This window comes from Paralichthys olivaceus, chromosome 21 (assembly GCF_024713975.1).
Source record: "Paralichthys olivaceus isolate ysfri-2021 chromosome 21, ASM2471397v2, whole genome shotgun sequence".
Classification (NCBI taxonomy): Eukaryota; Metazoa; Chordata; class Actinopteri; order Pleuronectiformes; family Paralichthyidae; genus Paralichthys; species Paralichthys olivaceus.
The window spans coordinates 5,784,922-5,808,006 of record NC_091113.1 but is presented as its reverse complement, the minus strand read 5'-3'; the positions used below and the strand labels follow the sequence as shown (position 1 = coordinate 5,808,006).

General features: G+C 41.5%; 1 protein-coding gene across 1 annotated transcript; it reads right to left on the bottom strand.

Annotated features, from left to right (window-relative positions):
* Positions 1–727: 727 nt before the first annotated feature.
* gfra1b (gdnf family receptor alpha 1b) lies at positions 728–20,186 on the bottom strand. The gene is made up of 10 exons (XM_020082722.2): positions 19,592–20,186; positions 18,973–19,278; positions 18,222–18,305; positions 8,820–8,998; positions 8,384–8,556; positions 7,684–7,793; positions 5,574–5,708; positions 4,991–5,190; positions 2,672–2,719; positions 728–2,295 (listed from the first exon to the last, which is right to left on the bottom strand). The coding sequence occupies exons 1-10, from the start codon at positions 19,629–19,631 to the stop codon at positions 2,143–2,145; spliced, it is 1,428 nt and encodes a 475-aa protein (XP_019938281.2). The 5' UTR covers positions 19,632–20,186; the 3' UTR covers positions 728–2,142.
* Positions 20,187–23,085: the final 2,899 nt, after the last annotated feature.

Here is a 23,085-nt window from a genome sequence, read left to right as displayed (position 1 = left end):
ATGATATTATTGTGATTCCTCTGGCATGTCCCCTCACGTCAGGAGAACATGACCGTGACATATCTGCGGCACCCACAATGCATCCTTTCATTAACGAGAAACGAAGGCGCCAACGAGGGGATCCTTTTTTCCGGCACAACTTATCCCATGATTCATTGCGATTCAGTGACGAACCGATTTTTTAAAGAGGTAATGGAAATGAGACGTCCAACGCATCAACTCAGCAAATAATTAACGTTAAAAAACCAACGGGTACTGATTTGGATCCGGTCTTGAATAAAGCAGACGGATATGAGAATGGTCTCAATGCCAGAAAGGGAATATTTCCCAAAATGTAAAGCGACTCCACATGCTCTCTATAGTTCTAAATGATTTAACATCTCCATACACTACACCCCCCTTCTATCAGTCATCATTTCCCACTCACATATAACATGCAGAGGATATTTTGTCCATTTTTTTTTGGGCTTCTGTGACACATCTAATAAATCTTCGGCTCTCCGTCTAGGTCAAGTGCTCCATCACTGTGCCAAAACAGTCTGTCCTCCATAGGCTGTGTCCTTGTCCGCCTGTGTCACTCCGCTCCGGGACTGATGTGATCTGACTGACAATGGCCGTGTGTCTGCCAGGTGCCGTCGTATAATCCTGCTCCATAGAAGAGCTGCGTCCCAGTCGCTGGATCAAAGCACATTTTTGTGGAAGATATGAGCCCGAAAAAACAGCAGTTGATTGTAGGAACCAGCACGAGTCACTCTTCATTATTTTTATTTCACCTTTTCCGCAAAACACTGAACAGATAAACCAAATTTTACTTTACCTGTACATAAAGATTTCCTCCCATAAGATATGATTCCATTGCCTGTGATCTGAGTTCAAATCAGACAAACATTATCATTTTTTCACCCTTTTGAAAAACAAATCATCATCGCAGGTGACACCGATTTAAACACACACATTCTACACATTTCTTCAAATGTGAGGATGTTACCAAACAAGTCGTCTGTGTTCATTATAGTTACATTCGTTGAATGTCTTTGATAATTACAGTGTCATTAAGTTTATAATAACCATGTAAGTGTTTTCATCTTTTCTTCCATTTGCATCCTCAGTAATTGCTGGCAATTTAACGTGAACTGTCTTTTGGCATCGCTCGACACATTCCTGATTTGTCAGAGCTCCGTCCTCTTGCTCTTTAACAGGATATAATTAGGTGGAAAATCTAAAATAAAATATAATAGAAGAAGTCAAATGATTCAAAACACATTTGACTTTCTAGCCATCAATTCTAAATGTTCTCGCTGCTGTTACAGACAGTTTGGTATCGCTCGGGAGAAATACTCTTTAAGATAACATTATGCACTTTGCCATCAAAATAGAATTACACAATAAAGTCTGTAGCCACATGAGTCAAGAACCATATCCTGTCACATTTTATAAATCGTGGCAACAACAGATGATGCTCTAGACGCCTCAGTCACTGAAAACTAACATTACAGACGATATGTAACAACCTAACAGCAGCAAACTGTGGTAGAGTTCACGTTTCACGTATTGTATTTACAAAATGTGGTTTTCAGAGGCGATGTGATAAAACCACAAACCATCATAACAATCAAATCAATCTACGAAACGGCTCTATGCTCAACACGTGGAGGAGAAACCTTCAGAGTGTGATGAGTTCAAATGTTTACCTCGCTCCAGACAGTGTCAATGAAGTGGGTCAGTTGTCCATAGTGACACATTAACACTTACAGATCAACACTTTAAACTTTAAAGCAGACACTCTGGAGAAATGTCTGCTTCATTCTCATAACGCCGTTCAGCACATTGGCAGTCAAACTCACATTTCGGAAAAGTGGATAAAAATGCAATCAGATTTTTTTTTTAAGTCGCCAAATTGCTCCCACGAGGCAGTGAAGTCAAATGAGCCGATATCTCAGCAGCAGCAGCTTCAGCAGGTTCAGTTTCAACAGATGAATTCCTCAGATATAATCCACTCTGGATTCCAGGGCTCTTACCGTGCTGCTCTTTTCCACTTCATGACAAAAACAAACTAAAACATGTGTGTTTCGCTCTCCGGCAAATGAAAGTTCATGAGTGGAGTCACGTCTTGAGACGAGAGCGTGGGTGGAGCCTCGCATCCTACAAAAGGTAGAAGCCTTCCTGCAGTAGCACTATAGGAGCAAAACCAAAGGCCAGAGCGAGGAGCAAACTGGAGGTGTGTAGGCAGCTGAGCTCAGCTGGGGAACTTCTGGCGACAGCGTTGGAGCCGCTGGACTCGTCCAAGTGATGGTTCTGGGGATGAAGAAACAAAGAAGAATGTGAAGTGACTTTATAAATTCACATCAGTGGAAATATTGTCAATATTGAGCTCATAAAAACTGCTTCTCTGTCAGACGAACATTTTTAATTTGGTGCAATGACAAAACAAAGTGAAACAAGTGCAGTGGAAACAAGTAATGTTGTGACTAATCAAATTCTAATATTTATTTTATTGCATATCTTTGTTAATTATATCCAGATTTAAAGTATCCGTCTAAAACATATGATGTCAGATCAAATATTAAAAAAACATTGGTGTCTGTACTGACATTCTCAAATATTAGTATCATTCTCATAACAAATGCTTTTATTTGAGCTCCTGCAGGAAACTAACAACAACAGGTCTTACCACACACTGCTCAGTATCCACTGTTTGATTTGACACCAGCTTCTGGGCCTTGAGGGAAGAAAATAAGAAAAACAAAAGCAGAGAAACGTTAACGTTCAGGATCACACACTGGCTTATAATAAACAGGTGGCTGCTTCTTTCATAAATCAATCATTTAGTGTAGCGGAGGGAAGGAACTGTGTCACACTGAACTGAGGTTAAAGCAAATGCACGGTCAAGGTCAAGCAAAAATCATATTTACGTCAAGTTAAACTCCCAAAGCCGCAAATGTGATATAAACATACTCTCTAAAATACATTTCTGTAGTTCCCACCAGTTGCTGTAGTTTTGACCTGCAGGAACTCTTTGGTCCAGTCACCCCCCCCTCCAGCAAGAAATGTGTGAGTGTAAAAGTTTGTCTGGGTGAGATCCCGGGTTTTTGCAGCCTCAAGGTTATGACCATTTAATCCGATTTAAAACTTTTCTCAGGCTGCTCCGAACCCTCTCAGCCACACATACACACACACATGCATTTCCACACTCACAGATACACACTCGCAGATACAGAGATGGACCACAGAAAATGATAAAGTGACTCCACAGTGGTTTGGGAACAATAATAAACACGGCACACATTGGTTTTAAGTAGAGAGAATTCCACGAGGCAGGATTGTGGAGAAGAATGATTAATTGCTCTATAGGAGGTCTTTCCTCCTGCAGGATGTTTTTACTGGCAATAAATCATATTATCACTATTAAAATCCAATATGATAGATCGCCTCGCTTAAAGTTTGTGATATCATCTCATTTAAAAATATAGCCCCATGGTATTTATCCGAGGAGAAATAGCAGCAGTCTGAAATGTTGTTGCCGAGGCCAAAAAGTAACAAAGCAGCTGCAGCACATTCGAACAAAACGAGTAAATTATGATGTTAAATATTAACTTCAGCATATTCTCTACAATTCAGTTTGATATTTCAAAACTGATAAACATCTGGATGTCTTGCTGAATTGTTTCAAAGTAAATGGTGGGGATTTTTATAGGTCAACAAATAAGTTAAGGGAAGTAAGAAATGATAAAAAGCAGTGTTATAAAGGTACTGTCAGAGCCACTCAGTTATTATGCAAGTACTTTGAATTAGTGATTGTACATTGTTCACAGATGCAGGAGTAGAAGGTTCATTAAAAGGATTTGCTTGCAGCTATAATTTGTTTTATTCTTTATTTATTTAAATAAATACAAAGCTCAGTCTTTCCCTATATCATTAAACATGAAGAACTGTACATATAGGTATATGAATGCAATTATACTCTCTCTCTCTCTCTCTCACACACACACACACACGCACACACACATTACCTCTGTGCGCCTTATCTGATGTTTCTGTGGCAACCAATTAGCTTTGACACGACAGATTTGGAAACCCTGACTTTCTGCCCAGGAGGGGGTAGACTGTGCACGCCATCATAAAACCATCCCTGATCCATCAAGGTGACAGAGCCTGACGTCTGACGCTCAGACGAATCGCAATTTGGAGTCAGGCACTTTCTCTCAGAGGTTTCTGATGATGTTTGTTGAAAAAGATTTATTTAGCTCACATCCAGGTTCATCGTTTTAATTTGGGTTCTTACTTGAAAATGTTCTTCTGCTTTAATGTTCAGAAAACTCATCACTCTACTCATACACTGCTGCAGCTCCTCTCTTCAGCCTCTGTCTGAAACACTTAGTCTCTTTAAGGACCCCCCCCCCCCCCCCCCCCCCCCCGATAAAGCCCAGTCTGCTCTGATTGGTCAGCTTGACCTCTCTGTTGTCATTGGTCAGCCACTCCCAGCCCGTGTAGCCTCCGCTCTCACTTTACTTGGCGTTGTTTTGGGGCTTTTTACTTTGCAGAAAAAAACTAACACAGCATACGAGAAAAACAATTGATGAGTATTGTGAGTAATTTTTTCTTTATTCCTATTTTCTTTATTGCTTATTTTAGTGTGGACATGAGGCACAGCCACTAACTGCAAACAAATACTTCCCTCAGCAGCTCAGAGAGCAGTGCAGGGGTAATGTACTCTGTGACGTTTGGGGATTTATAACATTGAAAACTTTATATTGTCTGAGAACTGTGCGGTCAAACAAAAAGTACTGCAGAGAGGGCTGGAGCGTGGCATGAAAAATATTGCTGTATTGTTTCTAATGTTTTCTGGAGTCTCTTAAAGTCACTGTGGTATAAAAACAACGTCAATGTGAATAATTAAGATAAATGTGAGTGGAGGAATCTGTGTTTTCAAACCTTCTCTCTCACATTCAACTGGCGATAGATTGATAAACTGTATTTTATAAAACTTCACCTGTAATGTTCCGCAGAGGTGATATAACGAGTCTCCGTCGAGATGCGGTTTGGTCATGTCCGTCAGTACGTCCAGAGCGCCGCCGGTTCGCTCCTTAGCTCTCCGGGTGATGCTCGGATCTAATGCGGTGGGCTGGATGGGGGGTTGGGGTTGCCAAACTCCGACATCAGTACCGTTGCCAAAAGCCTGGATGGCGTTACCTGAAATATATACAGATAGAATATGATTATATGAAACTGCAACAGGAAAAACTGCCACATGTCAGAAAATACTTACTTATTACTTAGACTATACGGATGCATGACTTTGGTTCAGATATCGAACGTTACAAATACATATATTAAACATTATCCAGTCCTCCGAGCCCTGTATTTAAAATGTAGTCTTGTAGTTAGTGATTGTCTTTGCCTCTAAAGCATTTTGTTTTTACGACATTTCCATCAATGTTCTGAGGACCTGGAGTTAACAGGTTGAAAAGCTACTTAATGCCGCTCAACAAAATGCTCTGACAGCTTCTCATACATCAAAAATATCCTGACAGAAATTGTTTTTTTAACTCCAACTTCTAAACGCTTGGACTCACGCAGGCATCTGTTCTTGGTGAAAAACTCCGCAAATTTGTCACAGTCCGGTTTGCTGTTCCCGCTGCTGCTGCAGTCGCACCACGGCGAGAGGCTGATACCAAGAGATCGCACGTAATTGGGCGTCATCACCGTTCCTGTGGCACACAGCAGAAGAAAGCCACTGTAAGTCTTTGTAGCCGTCGTCCCATCATCCTCAGGTGGAACCTCCAGGACTCTTCTCGATCTGAACGTTCAGGTCATCTCATTCAGGAGCTTTTTAAACCACATTTACAAAGTCTATAGAAGTCGCACTGAATTGCAAGGTACCTCGTTAAGGAGCTGTGTTATCATGCATAACTATCACTCTATCAATGCTTCCCTTTTGAATAAGGAGCCCAATGACTCTACCCTTTGCTTTGACAATGACAGCAACCGGCTGCATCCTGGTTATAGAGCACAGCATTATATCAAGATAATTATTATCACATCAGTCGATATCGACAGTTTTCACGAGAAATGTCTCAGGATTATTTATTTTAAGTTTAAACACTGATTTATGTAAGTATTACCTTTACAGTGATGTATCATGCATATACAGTATATACTGTAAATACTTTATTGATGAGAATTATGTTCCTATACTTACATACTTACACAGATATTGTATTAAGGCCTAACCCTACATCATTATAATTGTTTCCCCAATAAAAAAGCATGGCCAGTGGTCCTGTCTGTTCTACAACATGTAGATTACTATAGAGATGTAACTGAATTAAAGTGCTGCCTTCCTCTTTACTTCTTCGCTGTGCACACAGGTTTTCTGTTGTTGTGCAGCATCAGAGGCGAGTGGCGACACCAAGGGGAGCCGTTAGAGGGTGTAACCTGCGTGTGAAGCTGTGCAGATTAAAGTGTCTGCCTGTTGAGTTTGCGATTGGTCACTGTTGCCCCCGCGTTCAGATCTCATTATGAAAACTCAGTGGGACGTCATGTTTCCTCCTCCACATAATAAAAACCTGCAGACTGATCAAAAGGAAGTGAGCGGTGCACGGTGCTGGCTGTATGAACTGTGACGGCGTGCGCTCCCCACAGATTTGCATGTTATTGACTGTGATCTCGTCTGTCTGGCTGCCTCGTCGATCTGGTGCCTAACCTCTGCTGTGGAGAACACATCGAGATTAAGTTACTTGGCTTGACACTAAACATCTGTGGGTTAGATTACACGCCGACAAATCAACGGTGCCACAATTTAATCTCTAATAATAGTACGAGCAGTTTGTGTGTGACTTTAGATTTATGATGTTTCTCTTTTATATTTTCAACATTTCTTAACAAAAAAATACATTATTGATAAACAAAATCCAAGCAAATCGAACTATATGACATATGGCTGGGGTTCTATGGTGACCACCAGTGGATCCACTTCTGTTTTTCAAGAAAGATTAGAAAATGAAAAATCTTAATCACATTTTTTATAGTAAAGAGTTAGCAAGTGACTGTTTGTTTAACGACTGCTGACAGGACTGGGGCACTTCAGGTGTCAATTCAATTTCAGCTAGGGCCTGTGCCCCCCCTGGCCTGGGATCCAGCCCTGGTGACCACGCAGGTAAATCCTCTCTGTCCTTTAAAGGAACATGATTGTATTCTGTCAAAAGAGGCACAGTGCATCCGTCCAATCAGCTATGAGCACTACCTTCCTACCTTTTCCATATGAAGTTAATGTCATTGTGTTTCCTTATTTACTGTCTATTGTTATCTGCAGCTTTGTTTTGTCATTTTGTGATTTGCATTTGCCAAAGTAAGAATCACCTTTCTACCCTTTGAACAGTTTTCTCTTTTCTTTTGTTTTTCGGAAAAACTAAATCAAATAAAATCTATAGACATCACTTTTAATTAAACAGACGAAAGCTTCAAGCAATCAAACATAAAAAAACTGAAGAAAACAACAAGATAAAAAAACAATACAAAACAAGTTTGATTGGAAAATGATGCTCATGATTTGAAAAAGTGATTCTGTTCCTTCCTTGTCCGCTTGAGTTCACTGATTGCCACCAGAGTAAATCAAAAGAAGCGTCATTAGCAGTTCAGCTAATTCTCGAGCTATTTGTAAAATATTTTGAGGGAATCACTCACCAATGAGTCCTGAATACGACAGCAGACAATCAGCGTAGTTTTCCCTCAGACAGCCGGAGATGGAGCGAGCTTCTGGCTGACAGTTGCTGATGAAGTCTGCCAGCCTTGACCTGGAAAACAAAACGTAGATAAAAATGCAAATATGCTGATGCTGATATTGGATTTCAGGCTCATAGCGAGCGAAGCGCTTTGTCACAACGGTTCAACAATTTAAAGATTGAGACCCATGAAAACAAATCAGTGTTTCCTGTTCAACTCTGCCTGCTTAGAAAGTGGAAAGTATAAATTATGAAATAAAGAAAATATGAATAACTCCTTCACTGAATAAAATACAGATTTTATTCAGTGGATCTGTTTTTATTACACAACACAAGGTGTTGAAGTTATAGATGATGTTGAATTAAACTGGCTCATCCTCCAACAGTTCAGTTTACAGTTTGTCATTTCTTAAAAGAGAATCTCTGCATCTATTTAATGAAGTAGACAAGAGGAGGTGAAGATATTATTTTCCCTTCATCCATCCATCACCTAGATTCTTTCCCATATCATCCCAGCTGACATTGGGTGAGAGGTCCACCCTGGACAATCAACCAGACTTTAATCTGCATGTCTTTGGACTGTGGGAGGAACCTGGAGAAAACATGAGAACCTGCCCAACTCCACACAAAAACACCCCTCAGTGTGTGTTTGTATCGTTTACCTGCAGATGTAATTGGTCTTGCAGGAGTTCTGAAGAGACAGACAGTTTGGTTTGTCTTTGTCCTCGTAGGAGCAGACGGGTACGATGGTTTGTCGTCTGCGTTCTGCGCAGGCTATCTGGTCCCCCGCTGGACAGGAGCAGAACAACATCCCGTAGCTGTATTTAGCTGGAACCTTTATTTAGAGAAGCAAAGAAGAGTTACTCCCTGGAGGGCAAACTCCATCCTGAGCATTTCCACCTTCCATTGCAGCTACAGAGCATCAGTGTGAATACTCTCCTGTCTCCTTCAGCGGTGAATTATAAAGGAGAACTAAGACTTTTGTTAGACACTGAATAGAAAGTCAAGTTAATGTGAAATTACATTTTATAAACAGTATTTTCACGACACGTGTTCAAATGAGAAAAATAGGCTACATGTAACCCTCCGCTTAATTACCTTGTCAAAGAACTGTCGTAGAGCTTTGTGGCATTTGCGCTTGTTGCACGCCTCGGAAGCAGACACCCTGTTAGTGCAGGGGTTGATGTATGTGGAGCGGTATTTCTTACATGTGTCATTCAGGTTACAGGCTTTGGCAGCATTCAGGCAGTTGTTCTCCTTTGTGGATGCGGACTCGGCTAAGAGAGAGGAGAGACGGAAAAAAAAAATCTGTGCTTTTTCTTGACAGAGTCAGGTGTGAAATGGAGAGAGAGAATGGAGAAGACGTGTGGCAAAGGGCTAATATTTTCAATATTGACTAAAAGTAACCGTATGTCAGTTTGGAGCCTTTCTGAAAACAGCACTGTACAAACTGTGTGGATGCCGAAATATATATATATATATATATATATATTAATTTCCTGGTGTCTTATTCTAAATTACTGCACTTATTTGTTGCTCCAGTTGCTTTGTTGCACTTTTAAACTCATGTACTTAATGTACTTAAGATTCTTCTCTCAGACCTCTTCCTCTTCCCTGTCAAATGCATTATGTTCAGAGCATTAGCAAAAACTACACTAATAATATATCCTGCTTTGTATTTGTGTCTGCTGCTGTTTTTATATTTCTCAGAAGACACAGAAACAAAACACCTGCTGAGTCGCTGCAATTTTGCTTCCATCGAGCTCCATGAACAAAAGCCACCCATCTTTACTTCTATCCCAGTTTCCTTCCATCAGAGCAAAAGCACCGTGCGGCCGACATAATGACGCTCACATCTCATTTTCTCATTTGTTGTAGTTAAAGTCCTTCCTGCTCCACTGACTCCCGCACGGCAAAACAAACTGTATCCTCGGCCTCGGCATGGAAGAGTGAATTCTGTAATTCTGCCTTTTGAGGTGGAATTGAAGTTCACTGCGCTCTTTCATGCACCACGGAATGAGCCCTGATTAAATCTGAATACATTCTTGAACCTTGGGTTAATCACATATTACAAAAGCCATTACTTACAACTGACAAGTGCCTGGAGATGTGGGCTGTGATCCTGCAGTGGCCGTTTGTAGCTTTTGGGCCATAGGTGTGACAGATTTACCTCAAGATGCTAAACTTAGCTATATTAACACAGTCTTACTCCGAGGATCTGGGTTGAAACGTGGCTTTGTATGTGTGTGGTTGTCAAGCTGAGAGTTAGAAGGTCGGAGCTGTAGGTCAGAGTGTGACATCACCAACATCCCTTGGCAGGAAAAAACCTTTTCAAGGGCACTTTTGCATTTAATCAGCTAATTGTGTGGTCGTACTTTCTCCTTCTGGGGAATCGCTTCAGCACAAACCATGTTTCATATCTTCTTATTCATCGTGACATTGTTGACGTAGCAACAATTTCAACAAATACGCCCCAAGAGCGCATGAAGAGCATCATGTCGGAAAACTGCGACAGATCAGAAATGTGATTCAGAGCCGTGAATTCAATTTGACATCACCAGTTACATAAACAGTGTGTTGAAGGTTGTTGTTAAAAGTTGTCTGTGTCGTGGACTGTTTTCTAAAGCCAAACTATCCGAGATATGAACACCGCCATCTTGTGCATGCGGAGCCTGGTCTATGTCCCATCCACTAACATGGAGGAAGCTGGATTAGTGACCTATACTGAGAGCTGCCATGTCGTCCATCTTTGTAAATGGCCAGTGCTAATGTGCGATTTGTCTAATTTTGTGTGATGGTCTGTTTGTTTCTCTAATCCTCTTAAAGTCTTCAAGTTTCAACTAAATACCACGAAGCGTCTCATTTCATTTGTTTCTAAGACAAAGCCCACCAGCTACAAAAAGCTGATTTGTGACCTGACATCCTGTTTAAAGGCCAGTGGAGCTTAAAGAAAACAAATCTCACTCCCCCCGTCTTAGGTTGCACCCCCTGAGCGAGGCCACCGTGTTGTCACTGACGCAGACCTCATAACCAGCCAGTCTAGGAATCTGACCCTCTGACCTCTCACAGGTTGATACCAGAGATCTTTAAAGGGGCCGACAGCCGGGTCTGGTTGGAGAGGTTGATTATCGTGTCCTGGGGGCTGCTCTCTGGTGAGAGTGAGAAACAGAAGTCTTCGGTTTTTGGGGGGTTTGAGTGTTAGTGGTGGATTTACAATGTACAAAAAGAACATCTGTCCTCTGCAGTATTTTCTACATGAAACCAAAAGAAGAGATGAGCATTAAGTTCATTTATTTGTCTTCCTTTTTAATCATCAAAATAGTGACGGTTCTTTTTTTTTTAGTTGACTAATGATTTAATTAACATAAAAAGACATTGATATGAGTACTTTAAGTCTCATAAGAAAACAATTCTGCAGAAGTGGTTTTGTGTCTGTAGAGAATGAAGCTGAGGAAACATGAGTAAATGGATGCAGAGGTTATCGTGTCTCAGGAATATCCACAGAGCCTCGTGCATCTGATTCTGCAGCCCCCCCTCACTGCTTTGAGAAATGTTTGTGGCGCAGGCTCAGACAAATTAATCATTTTTTTGCACAGGATGTGGAATAAATAAGAGCAATAAAATGTCCTGGACTGAAGCCACCGTTTAACAGAGGGGCAGTGAGGTCAGAGGCGGCAGAGACGGTCCTAAAATCTCTCGTCTCCAGAGGGTTTAGTTCCACTGCAGCAGTTCTGGATAACAATGTTGTGCCGAGAAATTGCTCAGGCCACTCTTTTCTTCATGGACTGTATTCCATGACTATGGGAAATGCAGATTACATGAATATGAAGTGTGTTGTGTGATCCACAAACTAAACCTCAGGCGGCAGCTGGATGGAGATGTAGGGGCAACAACCAAATAAAAATGAGCTTTCACGGACATATTGGCGCTCACCTGCAATAAACGATGCAGAGATGTGCATTCATGTTCATATCTTGTATGAAGAAATGTATTTTATTCAGTATTTTCAAGTCTTATTTAGTTGGTTGTATTTGTGTGTCCGTTGTATTTACACTTATTTACAGGGAAGTTTATGTTTAAACATTAAAATATCCAGACTAATATGGACAATGACATTGCCTCTTGCTTGTTCTATTTAGAAGTAGTATTAATGTGGTCATTTACCTTTTAAGCAATTTCTGCAGAATGTTTTCCAAGTTCAAACAAGCCACAGACGATGAATTACTCAGCAACGCAGCAAACAGGTCCTGAGGCTCAAGTCCAGTCCAGCCCAAAGTGTGTAGGCTTCTATTATGTACATTTCACATATCGTGTTTTTCAGCCCTATCATCTCCCTTTTATACCTGATTCCCCTTCATATTCTCACTCGCCCAGAAACTCAAAACCATTACACAGTCTCCATTTACAGTCTGCATAGCTGTCCAAAATTAAAGTCCTTAGCCATGTATCACTGCTTTATTTAATCCCTCCACTTAGTGCCCTCTTTGTCATCCCCTTATAAAAGAAAGAAAACAGCAGTGGTCAGAGCCGTCTCCTTCGTCTATTAGGCGTCCTGCCAGCGTCACTAAATCCATGCCACTGTCTCCGAATTTATGACCAGACCCAAGACCCATTTATTAAGTGCACCCGTGTAATTAGCAAAATCTCACTTAGCTCCAACTGCTCCAGCTATTTTTGTCATCCATTTAATTCTCCAGACAGCCATTCATCCTGCATTGACTCAAAAAGCATTGCTGATGTTTTACGTACGACTCGAGGATGCTGCTGCAGAACTATGGAATTAATGGTTGAAGCAGCAATGACATAGATTAGAATATTTAGCGATTGTGACGAGGGAGGTTTGCTCAATCAAAACACCCTTTGCTGTCCCAACTACCCTTTACAAGTTTCAGGTTGGGGGGGAATGCATGCAATAACATCTCTGCCAGCAGATGTGACTCAATGGTTGCAAATGAGGTAAAGTAATATGACAGATGGAGCTACTGTGCCTGCAGGACACAGGAGAGAGATGAGGAAATTCAAGTGCAAATCCCTGTGGAGGCACCTGTTGATGCTGTGCAGGAGTCAAGGGAACTTAGTTTTTCAAAAAGTCATTTATCTACTTCGATGAAGGGGATTCCACTCGGCCAAATTAAAAATATAACAAATAATAACATCACAAGTGGATGTTCTTCATTGTTTTTCCCTCAAGCTTACTAAGACTTAATTTAAGTAGATTTCACAGAACAACCTTGTTTGTAGCTGACAAAATAAACGTATTTTAATTTAATAGATGCTAATTAAATATATGATCAGCATATATCATTCTATAAATGAACATGAAAATCTTCAAATCAACCTAAATAAGTCTCGTTTGTTTTACAAATAATAATTTTGTATATTTAACATAAATGATTCTTAAAAAACTTGATTTTAACATCGATGTAAATGTTTTTTTTACATAAATCAATCTTTTTATTCAGTGTTCCTTTAAGCTTCTTCTGAGAATGAACATGTCACTGCTAGCGTATGGGAATGTGTGTCTGATGGATGATTTGCATTTATGAAACTCTCCATTTAGCACTAATGCATGTGTCACATCATATGAGTGATTGTGTGCATACGTTTGTTTGTGCACGTGTGGGTGCAGCGTGCGTTCGGGTCACATCAAATAATTTAATTCCTGACTGAGAACATTCTCCTGCGTGTCACCTGCAGCACGCAGCGTTTCATCTCAAAGCTGTGATTAGCCGTAGCCTGCATCATCACTCATGGTTGCGTATCCACTTGGCTCCCCGCGCTCAACTTGTCATTGTGGCTAAGCCATCAGGTGCACTCATCTTTGTGAGGAATTTACACTCTGCAAGCCGAGCCTTCATCTTTCAGTAACGTTGGGTTAATGCACAAATGTATGTGTGTGTGTGTGTGTGTGTGTGTTTGTAAGCAGAGGGGATAAATAGTATTTTCTCTATTATATTCTTGGCATGATTCAAATCATGATGATGTAGCTTAATTCAAATCATCAGAACTCTCTCTCCCCACAAAGCTGAACTTTCAAATTATATAGGAAAACATCAGATTAGATTTAGATTTTAAGAAATATGAGAATTACCATAATAACATGCAGCTTCAGCCTTCACTTTTGATCTTGTTTGGTGTGATGGGGTATTAACATGTGTTTTCTTTATCTTGTTTGCATATCATTTATTGGGAAAGTGTCTTCTTTCTATATTTGCATTGTTTATATGTTTATATTGTTGTTTGTATTCTTTATATTGTTTTTAGGTTTATGTTGTTGCTCAACTTTATTATGGACTTGAGATTCTTGGACTTTGTGTGTCTGTTGTGTGGCCCCTTTACATCACATACTTTTTATTTGTCTTTGAAACTTTGTGTTGGACTCATATTTGAATGTTGATAAAATGTTTTGGTTTTATTCTTGTAACCTTCTTGTGTTTAGAATTTTGAGTTTGTCGGTTCCTGTTTTACTTTGAAGCTTCTTTTCCTGTGTTACCTTACTTGACTTCCTGTCTGGTTTCCTGTTCCTGTGATGGCCACCTGCTGCCATGTGTCTCACCTGAGTTCAGTGATCCTCAGTCTGTTTGTTAACATCCCTGACTATGGATTTATTCTTTCTTCGCCTGCCAACAGAACGGTGAGTCTGATTTTGGTGAAATAAATCCACCATCCTCTTTAACTGCCTGTCCATTTGATCTGCTTGTCCTCACCTCACCTAAACACTGTAAAAGTCACGTGTCACGTTGAAGGTTGACTTCGATATTTATTGTATAAAAGCTGGTTTGACTGTGTCTACCCCTTTTCAAATATTCTTTCTATTGTGAAAGAAAAACTCTGAAATCCAGAATGTTTGCTCCCAAATGTGATAAAGTTTTGTCGGTTTTGCCTCCTGCCAGTAAATCCTCAAGTTTTTAAATATTGATTACGAAGCATTTTTAGTTGAATTTCAAACTTCTAACCCACAGCTTGTGTCTTATTATCGGGTGTCGAGCTTCCTCTGGTTAACTCAGTTGGAATAAATTGCTTTATTCTGCGGTTACAGAGCGGCAGAACAAAAACAAAGGCGACGCGTGGGAAAGGAACTGCCTTGAGATGAGTCTCTGATATGACTGAGAGCAGTCTTGTGTGCAACGGCTCAGCAGATTTAAAGCGTTGTCTCCGACCGATGGCCCCTTTGCTGTTCAGCTGTACTTTGTCCGCTTGTGTATGTGCAGCCGACAGGCCCGGCCTGGCCCGAGGCGAGAGGACAAAGACTTCTGAGGATTAATCTGTTGCTTCAGGCGGCCAGACCCACTGAATTATTCTTGAGATCTTTTGCGATGGGGAAAAAAATCATTCCCGAGTTTCATCTCTTGTTCACGGACTTGATTCTCTGTAAGACTGCAGATGTGCTGCGACGATGGATATGGGAGGAGAGGGGCCAGATACTGGGCTCAGTAGTGAGCCAGCGTCGGTACTAGTGAGCATGGCTGTGTCCATGTAAGTTGAGAGTTTGTCACTGAAAACATTTAGGCATTTCAGCAAATAAGCTCCAATTCATAGTGGCTATAGCTTGGAAACACAAGTGGCAGTGTATTGATTTTTTTAAAAGTGTGTATGTGTAGAGGAGTTTCTGATTTACACACTTACTCCTAACTTTCAGATAAGATATAAACAAATCTAGTCAATTTTTTTCCTTTTCAGAGTAAAGCGATGTGAACGTACAGAAGGAAACAGTGGATTTTATTCCTTGCTCATTCCTCCCCTCAAAAACATCCTCTTGTAATCTGATCAGTCCTCGTACCAGCGGTGCCAGATTTTCTCTGGATAAGGTGAATCAGTACATCTTGTCTCAAAAATAGAAAAAGGACCTTATACTTCTAATGAGTTGAGATTGTGATGTACAAGCAGATATACTCTGCAACGATCCCTGCTGTCCCAACTTTAGGCTGCAGGACTGTGAAGAACATAAGCACGAGGCTGCAGGTACATCTGTAATAATTCCATGTTGTGTGTGGCACAATATGATTTAGTGATGATTTAGAGTTTGGCTTGTTGCCCTCTGGTGCTGCAGTAAAGAATTTTTAGAGGCGTAAACATGGTGTGTGGTACAGAGGCTACTGTCATCCCATCATTCTCCCCCTGTTCTGCACGACAGCATTGTGATGCGTGTGGTTCACTGATCTATAAATGATGCAGAATTGAATATCAGCTCTTGCTAGAGACCATATTCTAGCAGTCACGATCATCTGGTTTGATATTGATGAGGATATAAATACATCATCAGTGAGAGGCTTTGGTTGGAGCCATAAATAAAGAAATGTGACTCCGTTTAAAACAAAGTAGGCCGGCATGAGGAGTGGGAAAGTAGCCATGCTAATGTCATGACTCCAGGGGGCGCAGCATTCAATTTGTCCAATTCTTAGAAATGCCTGAAGGCAAAGTCAAGATTGTGAACATGGTAAACACTTTGCACCAAAGCCTATATAAGGACAGGTTACACATGAAGATGGACGACATGACAGCTCCTCACAAGTTGAAGCCAAATCATCTCAATCGCCCCCTGGTGACTGGCTGCAGTGCACCTCGAATAAATTCTTCTCTTTCAACAAGCTGGTCTAGTTTAAATGTTTCTGATAAGTTTGGTTTTACTCAGTTATTCGATGCTTTAAAAACAGTGTGAAAGTCACGATTGACCTGACACTGACTCACGATTGACCGAGTACGTATCTGCAGGACAACGACTCCGCTCCGTGATCACTTCTGTGCAGTGATGGGACACATGAACGTCTATGTGTCAAGTATCTGTGATAATTTAGCTTCATTTTACTGCTACAGGAGGAAGCGGAGATGCATCATCCATCTATATATATATACAGTCTATGGTTAGCACTGTTATTGTGAGAGTCTCCGAGCTGCAGACGCTTAAGTCTTGATTTCTTGTTGCAAGATATTTTTCTGTTTCATCATCATTTGCAAGAACTCATTTGGGGAAAAAAAAAAATGTAATAAGTATGTGAAATAACAACCATTAGTTAATCAGTGCAGTGATCATCACGTCTTAGCAGTGAACCCATGAGACACAGTACGGATGATTCTGTCCTGGCTCATGTGCATTATTCCACACTGCTCGTTGCCTGAGGCCTGGCTTAGTCTCATGCAGGAATGAGGTCACTTATGGCAAATGGATTCCTCATATCTAACCCATTAGGTGATTCGGTTTTTTTTAGAAGCCCCTTTGGCTTTTTTACACACTTCTATATATTAAAATGCTGCAGCTTCAACTCTGCACAGAATGTATCCTGATAAGGTGGCATACATGTTACACTCATGCCACCTTATAATGATTAAAACCACAAGGTCCACACAATGTGAGTCACTGACTTTGATAGAAGAGCGAAACAGATTTTACAATATGGCTCTAGTGGGATTTCTTTAGATATCGGGCGTCCTGTCTCGTCTCAGGAAAACCATTTTGTAGTTGTTCTTCTTGGCCTTTTTAATAAACGCTGTTTTATTTTACTTCCAGACCCATTATCTGAAAGCCTCACACATTCCTAACCACTTTTTCCCAGCAATTTGTCTTAGTCTCACATTGCTAGATCCACCGTGACGTTACGTTTTGCACCATTCCTGTGCAGCAGGGAAATCAAGTTCCAATAACTTTTCTTTACCCCCCGTTTGAAATACAGTCAGCCATTACGTGGAGCAGGGGCCACAGTGGTACGCTAAGTGGATTCAATCACAGCGAGGGAGGGAGGGAGGGAGGGAGGGAGAGAGGGAGGGAGAGAGAGAATCAAATAACCATTTTTTTCCTACACTGAAATAGTAGCTGGCCAGTGCAGCAGACGTCCTCAACTTTGACACACACACACACACACACACACACACACACACACACACACACACACACAGCTTTTCTCAGTGCCATTGAACAGAGACATGGTGAATTGCTCCTCTGTGTGTCTGATCCCTGCAGATCGAACACGGGCCTGTCTACGTGTGTGCACCCAGTTCACCTGCACTCAACTGACATCCGAGGACATTTGTCTCCATTACTTTTCTTTTTTGTAAATCTATGCGTTCAGTTCTAGAAGGCTCCCACGTCTCAAACAACACATCCTTCAATCTAAAAGGCAGATGAATTAAAAACCAGCTCATACTGTAACAGCTACAGCGTCCATGCTGCGACGGAGGGGGGAAAACATGCAGACCTCTAATCGCTCTGAGAGCCTGAAAGTGAAACACACTTAATGACTCTGCTTTGTGTACGGTGGGTCACAGTGACAGATAAAAGCTTTTGTGATGGATAATGGGCGTTGAAAGCTGCAGCCTGAAACCAGACGGCAACAGAAAAGAGCGGTTGTCAAACAGTGACAGATTTTGCACGGTGATGTGATGACTTTCGGCTTTGGGTTTGAAGCGTAACAGAGAAATAATGGCCATGTGCGGAGTGACTGAACTTTTGCACATTGTCTCAACTCAAACCCGAGGAATGGCAGCAATGTGAAAACAGCTTCTCACCAGCGATGATGGGGGCCAGGCGGAAGATGTCTGAGAGGCGGCTGTTGACGGGTTCATACGGAGAATATTCCAACAAATCATTACCTGCACGGGGAAACAAAAGGATAGTCAATGTAAACATGAGGTGCAGGCAGATGTTGTCTGATCCTCCTTCACATTATGAAATCAATTACACAGAATGGCTAATTGACTAATCCCCTTTAATTACACCCAGATCATTTATGAGCTCTTATTTTGTCATGTAGGAACGTGTGCAGGTGTTTGACCTTATGTTAATTTTCTAACAAGTGAGATCAGGTTGTATCGTGGTACGTGTGCTGTTGCTCACTGCAAAGGTGGTTGAGGGTGATGATGTATTTAAGCAGAAAGTTTCCCTTGAAGCTACTTTCTCTGCACTTCAGATGTAAATATTGTACTTTAGACTATTTTCTTTGACAGTTTATCACATACAAAACACATGAGATTATGAAAATGCATCATTATAAAGGAGTTGGGATGATGCTTAACACAAAGTAATGGATCAGTAAAAATAGTCCAAGCTATAAAATATTAAAAAGGACATTTTACCTGCACAATAAATCCTCTTACTTTTAAAGCTACTTTGCTAAATCTACGTCTTTTCTTTAAACATTTAAAATGCAGAGCCTTTGATTTGCAATGGATTTTTATTTTAGATAAAGAAAAGTCATCTGACGACTTTTAAAGCAAGTCACTTAGAGGTGAGTGTTTTTTCTCTGAATCATCGCATTACCCTGTAAGCTCTGAAATATGCTCCAGAAGATCCGGAGGCAGTTCTTCTCCTTCTTCATGCCTCTTCTACACCTGCAGTTGTACAGAGGGCTCTGCTTCATGGCGTCTATGGCGCTGCGGCACTCGCCCTGCGCCTCCGGACCGGTGACCGCGCTGAAGTTGCTCTCCCTGCCCGCCACGCACTGCCTCATCGTCCGGTACTTGGTGCTGCAGGAGTACTCCTTCAGACACTGCTCGCTGGCCCTCACGCAGTCCATGCGCACGGGCCGAGATGCGCCGCCGTCACCCTTCAAGGTGACCACCGAGTCTGGGAGTCACAAGAAGTGCGTTAGTGAAGATCGGTGCGCGCGGCGTGAGCTAATTTTAAGACGGCTACACTTCAAATCTCTCAACCATCGATATGTCACTCGATGTCACTTCGTTTTTTTGTTCATACAAACTTTCTGAACCCTGAATGTTCAGTCAGAGCAAAGAAAACGCAGCAGTTTTACGCACGACAGAGGATGCGTCTTTTCCGCACTGCCACTGTTTGCTGCGCTTATTAAACAGGGTTATTATTACTGTTAAACACACGACAGCCTTAACGTTGTAAAACTTCAACAGATGAATTCGTTACTTACCCGGAAAGAACAATATGATGGCGAAAGTTGTTAAAATCATTGCGCTACAGAGGGTTAGGAAAGTGGCTTGAACAGGGTGTTCCGCGGATTAACTCGAAATGTCAAGAAGAATGTGTCACACAGATCCGCGTCTCTTGCTCGTGCTGTGGGCTGAAGTGATGCTGCATCCTGTAGATCCAACAGTGACCAGCCCAACAATCCCGCTGCCGAGTCCAGCAGCTGAAACCACAGCGCGCAAACCAGCCAGGATCAGGAGTTTTGGAAGAAAACACAAGGAACGCGCAGACGGAGCATTCCCTCCTCTCTCTGCTCCCATCAGCCCCACAGAGAGACGCAGGACAAAACTTTACAGCCGCAGATTGCAGAGTAAGAACCCCCCCACCCCCCGAGCCAAATCAGTTTAACTTAATGAAGGAATTCACTGTAACTGTCCATCACTGTCCATCACTGTCCCTGAACGGACCAGGGTTCTGTTGTACATCCTCCCGAGGCTGGAAAAATCCTATTCACACGCGTAAAGCCACAACATCAGCAGCGCCTGGTCCGGACTCTTCTGCATCCACATCAACGACTGAGGCTCAGGATGAGACGCCACAGGGTGTGACGTCATATGACTATGCGCATGATGACCCCTAATCAACCAATTATCAGCAAACTGCGAGGATGGTCACAACAAATCCATGTCAATCAGCGCGCAGGTTAAATCTGTAACAACATCTCAACTGCTACAGAACTCCTTCATGGACTGTGTGAAAGATCAACATTTATAACAGAGACTGTGTGTGTGTGTGTGTGTGTGTGTGTGTGTGTGTGTGTGTGTGTGTGTGTGTGTGTGTAACAGGAATAGCTTTTTAAATTTTGTATACAAGTTGATATTCCCAGTTGTAATGCAAACACAGCTTTTGTTCTTTGTGCCTCTTAAATTTAAAAGATTTTTAAAAAAAACAAACTGAACCCTTTTACTGTAAAAGGAATCTAATCGATGCATTTCCTGTCCCCATGTGCTTGATTTGGATCAATTGCAGCCTCCTGCAGATGTCACTTGACCTTTAACCCACAGACGTACATCTGCTCAGCCTGCAGGACATCTTCGTCGTATGGTGCCTTGCTCAGGGGCCCCTCTGCATCTGTTTCACACTGTACTTTATGATAAATATCATCTGATATCTGCTAAATAAAACATCAAAATCAAAGGAGAAAAGACGACAGGGCCTCTTCATGTGACGACACAGGAAATGCCATAACGATTGTGGTCGTGATATCTACACAAACTAAATGGTTCAAAAGACGAGATGTTCCAGGATCTGGGTGACACGATGCCTCCGCTGAACAAACTCCTCGGGGGAAACCGTGTTTAGAAAAAAAAAAAAAGATCGAGAAATGTCATGGCAGCTGTCAAATTGACAGAACAAAGTCATCTCAGTGCCAAAACACCTTTTCACTTATTCATCATCCTCTTTGTTCTCCTCCATTTGCCTCAAGGCCCTCTGCTGCCCTCAGGCACCACCCACTTTGTTTAAAGATCAAGTAAACCGAAGAGTAAGAATAGCAGAGCAGTTATTTCAAGTTCAAACACGGGTTCATTTATTCATGTGGAAGGAAAAAAGAGGAACGGAGAAGTGCAACTTTATTTGAACATGAAAGGATCAGAAACAAACAGAGAAACATGGAAAAAAAAACCTGTGAGGGAACAGTGAGTTTAGAGATGAACCCACAACAGAGCTGAACATGAAGCTGGCACAGAGGCGAGGACATGGATGAGGCCTCAGGAAACTTCTCATTAACTAAAACTAATTATTTAACCTTTTGGTTTCCTCTAAAATAAAGTCTACTCCAATGATAATCATCTTAGGTCATGTGTTTTGCAATGTGTAATGAGTTTGAGTGTTATTAATATAAATCCATGTGTTTAAACATCGTATACTTGCACATGAACAACCCACAGAGTCGAACTGACGGAGAGTTTACCAGCAAATTGAATCGATTGGAGCGTGAGTGATGGATCAATTCCTGAGTGCCCACTGGATTACATTAGAATCATAATAAAAACTAATCCGATGAGACGTAATTCATGTCACATTTCCCATCCTGTAAGCAAAAGATATAGATTTGTCTATTTGTTGTGGAGAAAAACAGATGCAGAGGTGAGAGAAGGATTCTGTGCAGCCTCCGACTGAATTTCATACTGTAAAATATATATTTTATTCTTCAGCAGTTTGCATCCATCGTGTTAATTTGACAGATGAATGAATTGATGGCAGATTATTAGGTGACCCTGGTGAATGCAGTCCGCTATAAAAACCAATGAGTCAATATCTTTCTATTGAGCTTCAATTGTGTGCATCTGCGCCCTCCAGCACATAGACAGTGCCAGTAATGTATTTTCCACACAGTCCAAGGATCAATGGTGAATCATACAAAGAAAATATAATGACATGATTCATATAAGGGCTCTATTCATTACATGTTAACTTGCGGCATCAGTTATATCCATTTCCGAACGGGTGTAAATAACCCGATCATGAAATGGTGTTAAAACTGCATGTGATTGATTGTTGTTGATTAAAGGCCTGGAGGAGGTGAGGAAGCCATCAATCAAGTTTCCAGTGACAGTAGCTAATGTTGTATTTCCTGCATATGATACATGCTTCTTAAACAAATGGAAAATCCATAGAGACCCTGCCCCCCCCCCCAGTCATATTCACACCGGGGGCTCTTTATTATTACATCCCTCAGCATTATCCATCTCCGAGACGTTAGGGCGATCAGTCACTTGATGTGTTCCCCCAAGAACACTGAAGCCTCTGCTGTACGAGAACACTTGCAGGATGAGTTTTATTAGCATCTAATCGATATCATTGTTCTGTGTATATGACAAGATCAACACTAACCAATTACTCCGTCCCCAGGCCATTCTCTGCACCGCTGACAGGAGGCTATAACTCAGTGCACGTTAAAAGGATTAATTTCTTGTGTCGATGCTTTTGATCGAGTTCACTGGAATATGGGGCAAAAAACCTCTGAGAGAACTTTCCCTCTATGGAGATGATAACTGACTTATTTAAGGTTTACATTTTGGTTTGTCTCTCACCTTTTACAACATCAGATACCATTATATGAACAAACTGATCATTTTAGTGTCAGTGACTTTCCTCCTGTAAGTTTGAGGCGGTTGGCAAACTCTGGATCAGCGAACTGCGATGTCACAGAAGTACGGAAAGCCTCAGTGGAAACCTCTCCTGCAAATATAATCCACTCCTCCACTGTCCATCTGTACGCTCTCTGTGTTCCAAACATCCACGTCTGGGCCAGAAAAATGGCCAAACACACAGCTTTTGCCAAAAAATGTGAGAGGAATGGACGTGCATGTGCAAGAAGAAAATGGAAGCTGAGTGTTTAGCTATGTTTTGACTCAATATGGTCCAAACGGTCGTATTTTAGCCAAACCCCCAGTTGCAGTGTGTTGACAACATATTGAGCATATGGAGGGACAA

Bases quoted from the DNA above. Each gene is read 5' to 3' on its own strand.
- gfra1b (XM_020082722.2), bottom strand. From the start codon at position 19,631: ATGATTTTAACAACTTTCGCCATCATATTGTTCTTTCCGG. The intron at 19,279-19,591 runs GTAAGTAACGAA...TGTGACTCCCAG, and splicing joins CATCATATTGTTCTTTCCGG to ACTCGGTGGTCACCTTGAAG. The intron at 7,794-8,383 runs GTAAACGATACA...TTTGTTTTCCAG, and splicing joins AAGACCAATTACATCTGCAG to GTCAAGGCTGGCAGACTTCA.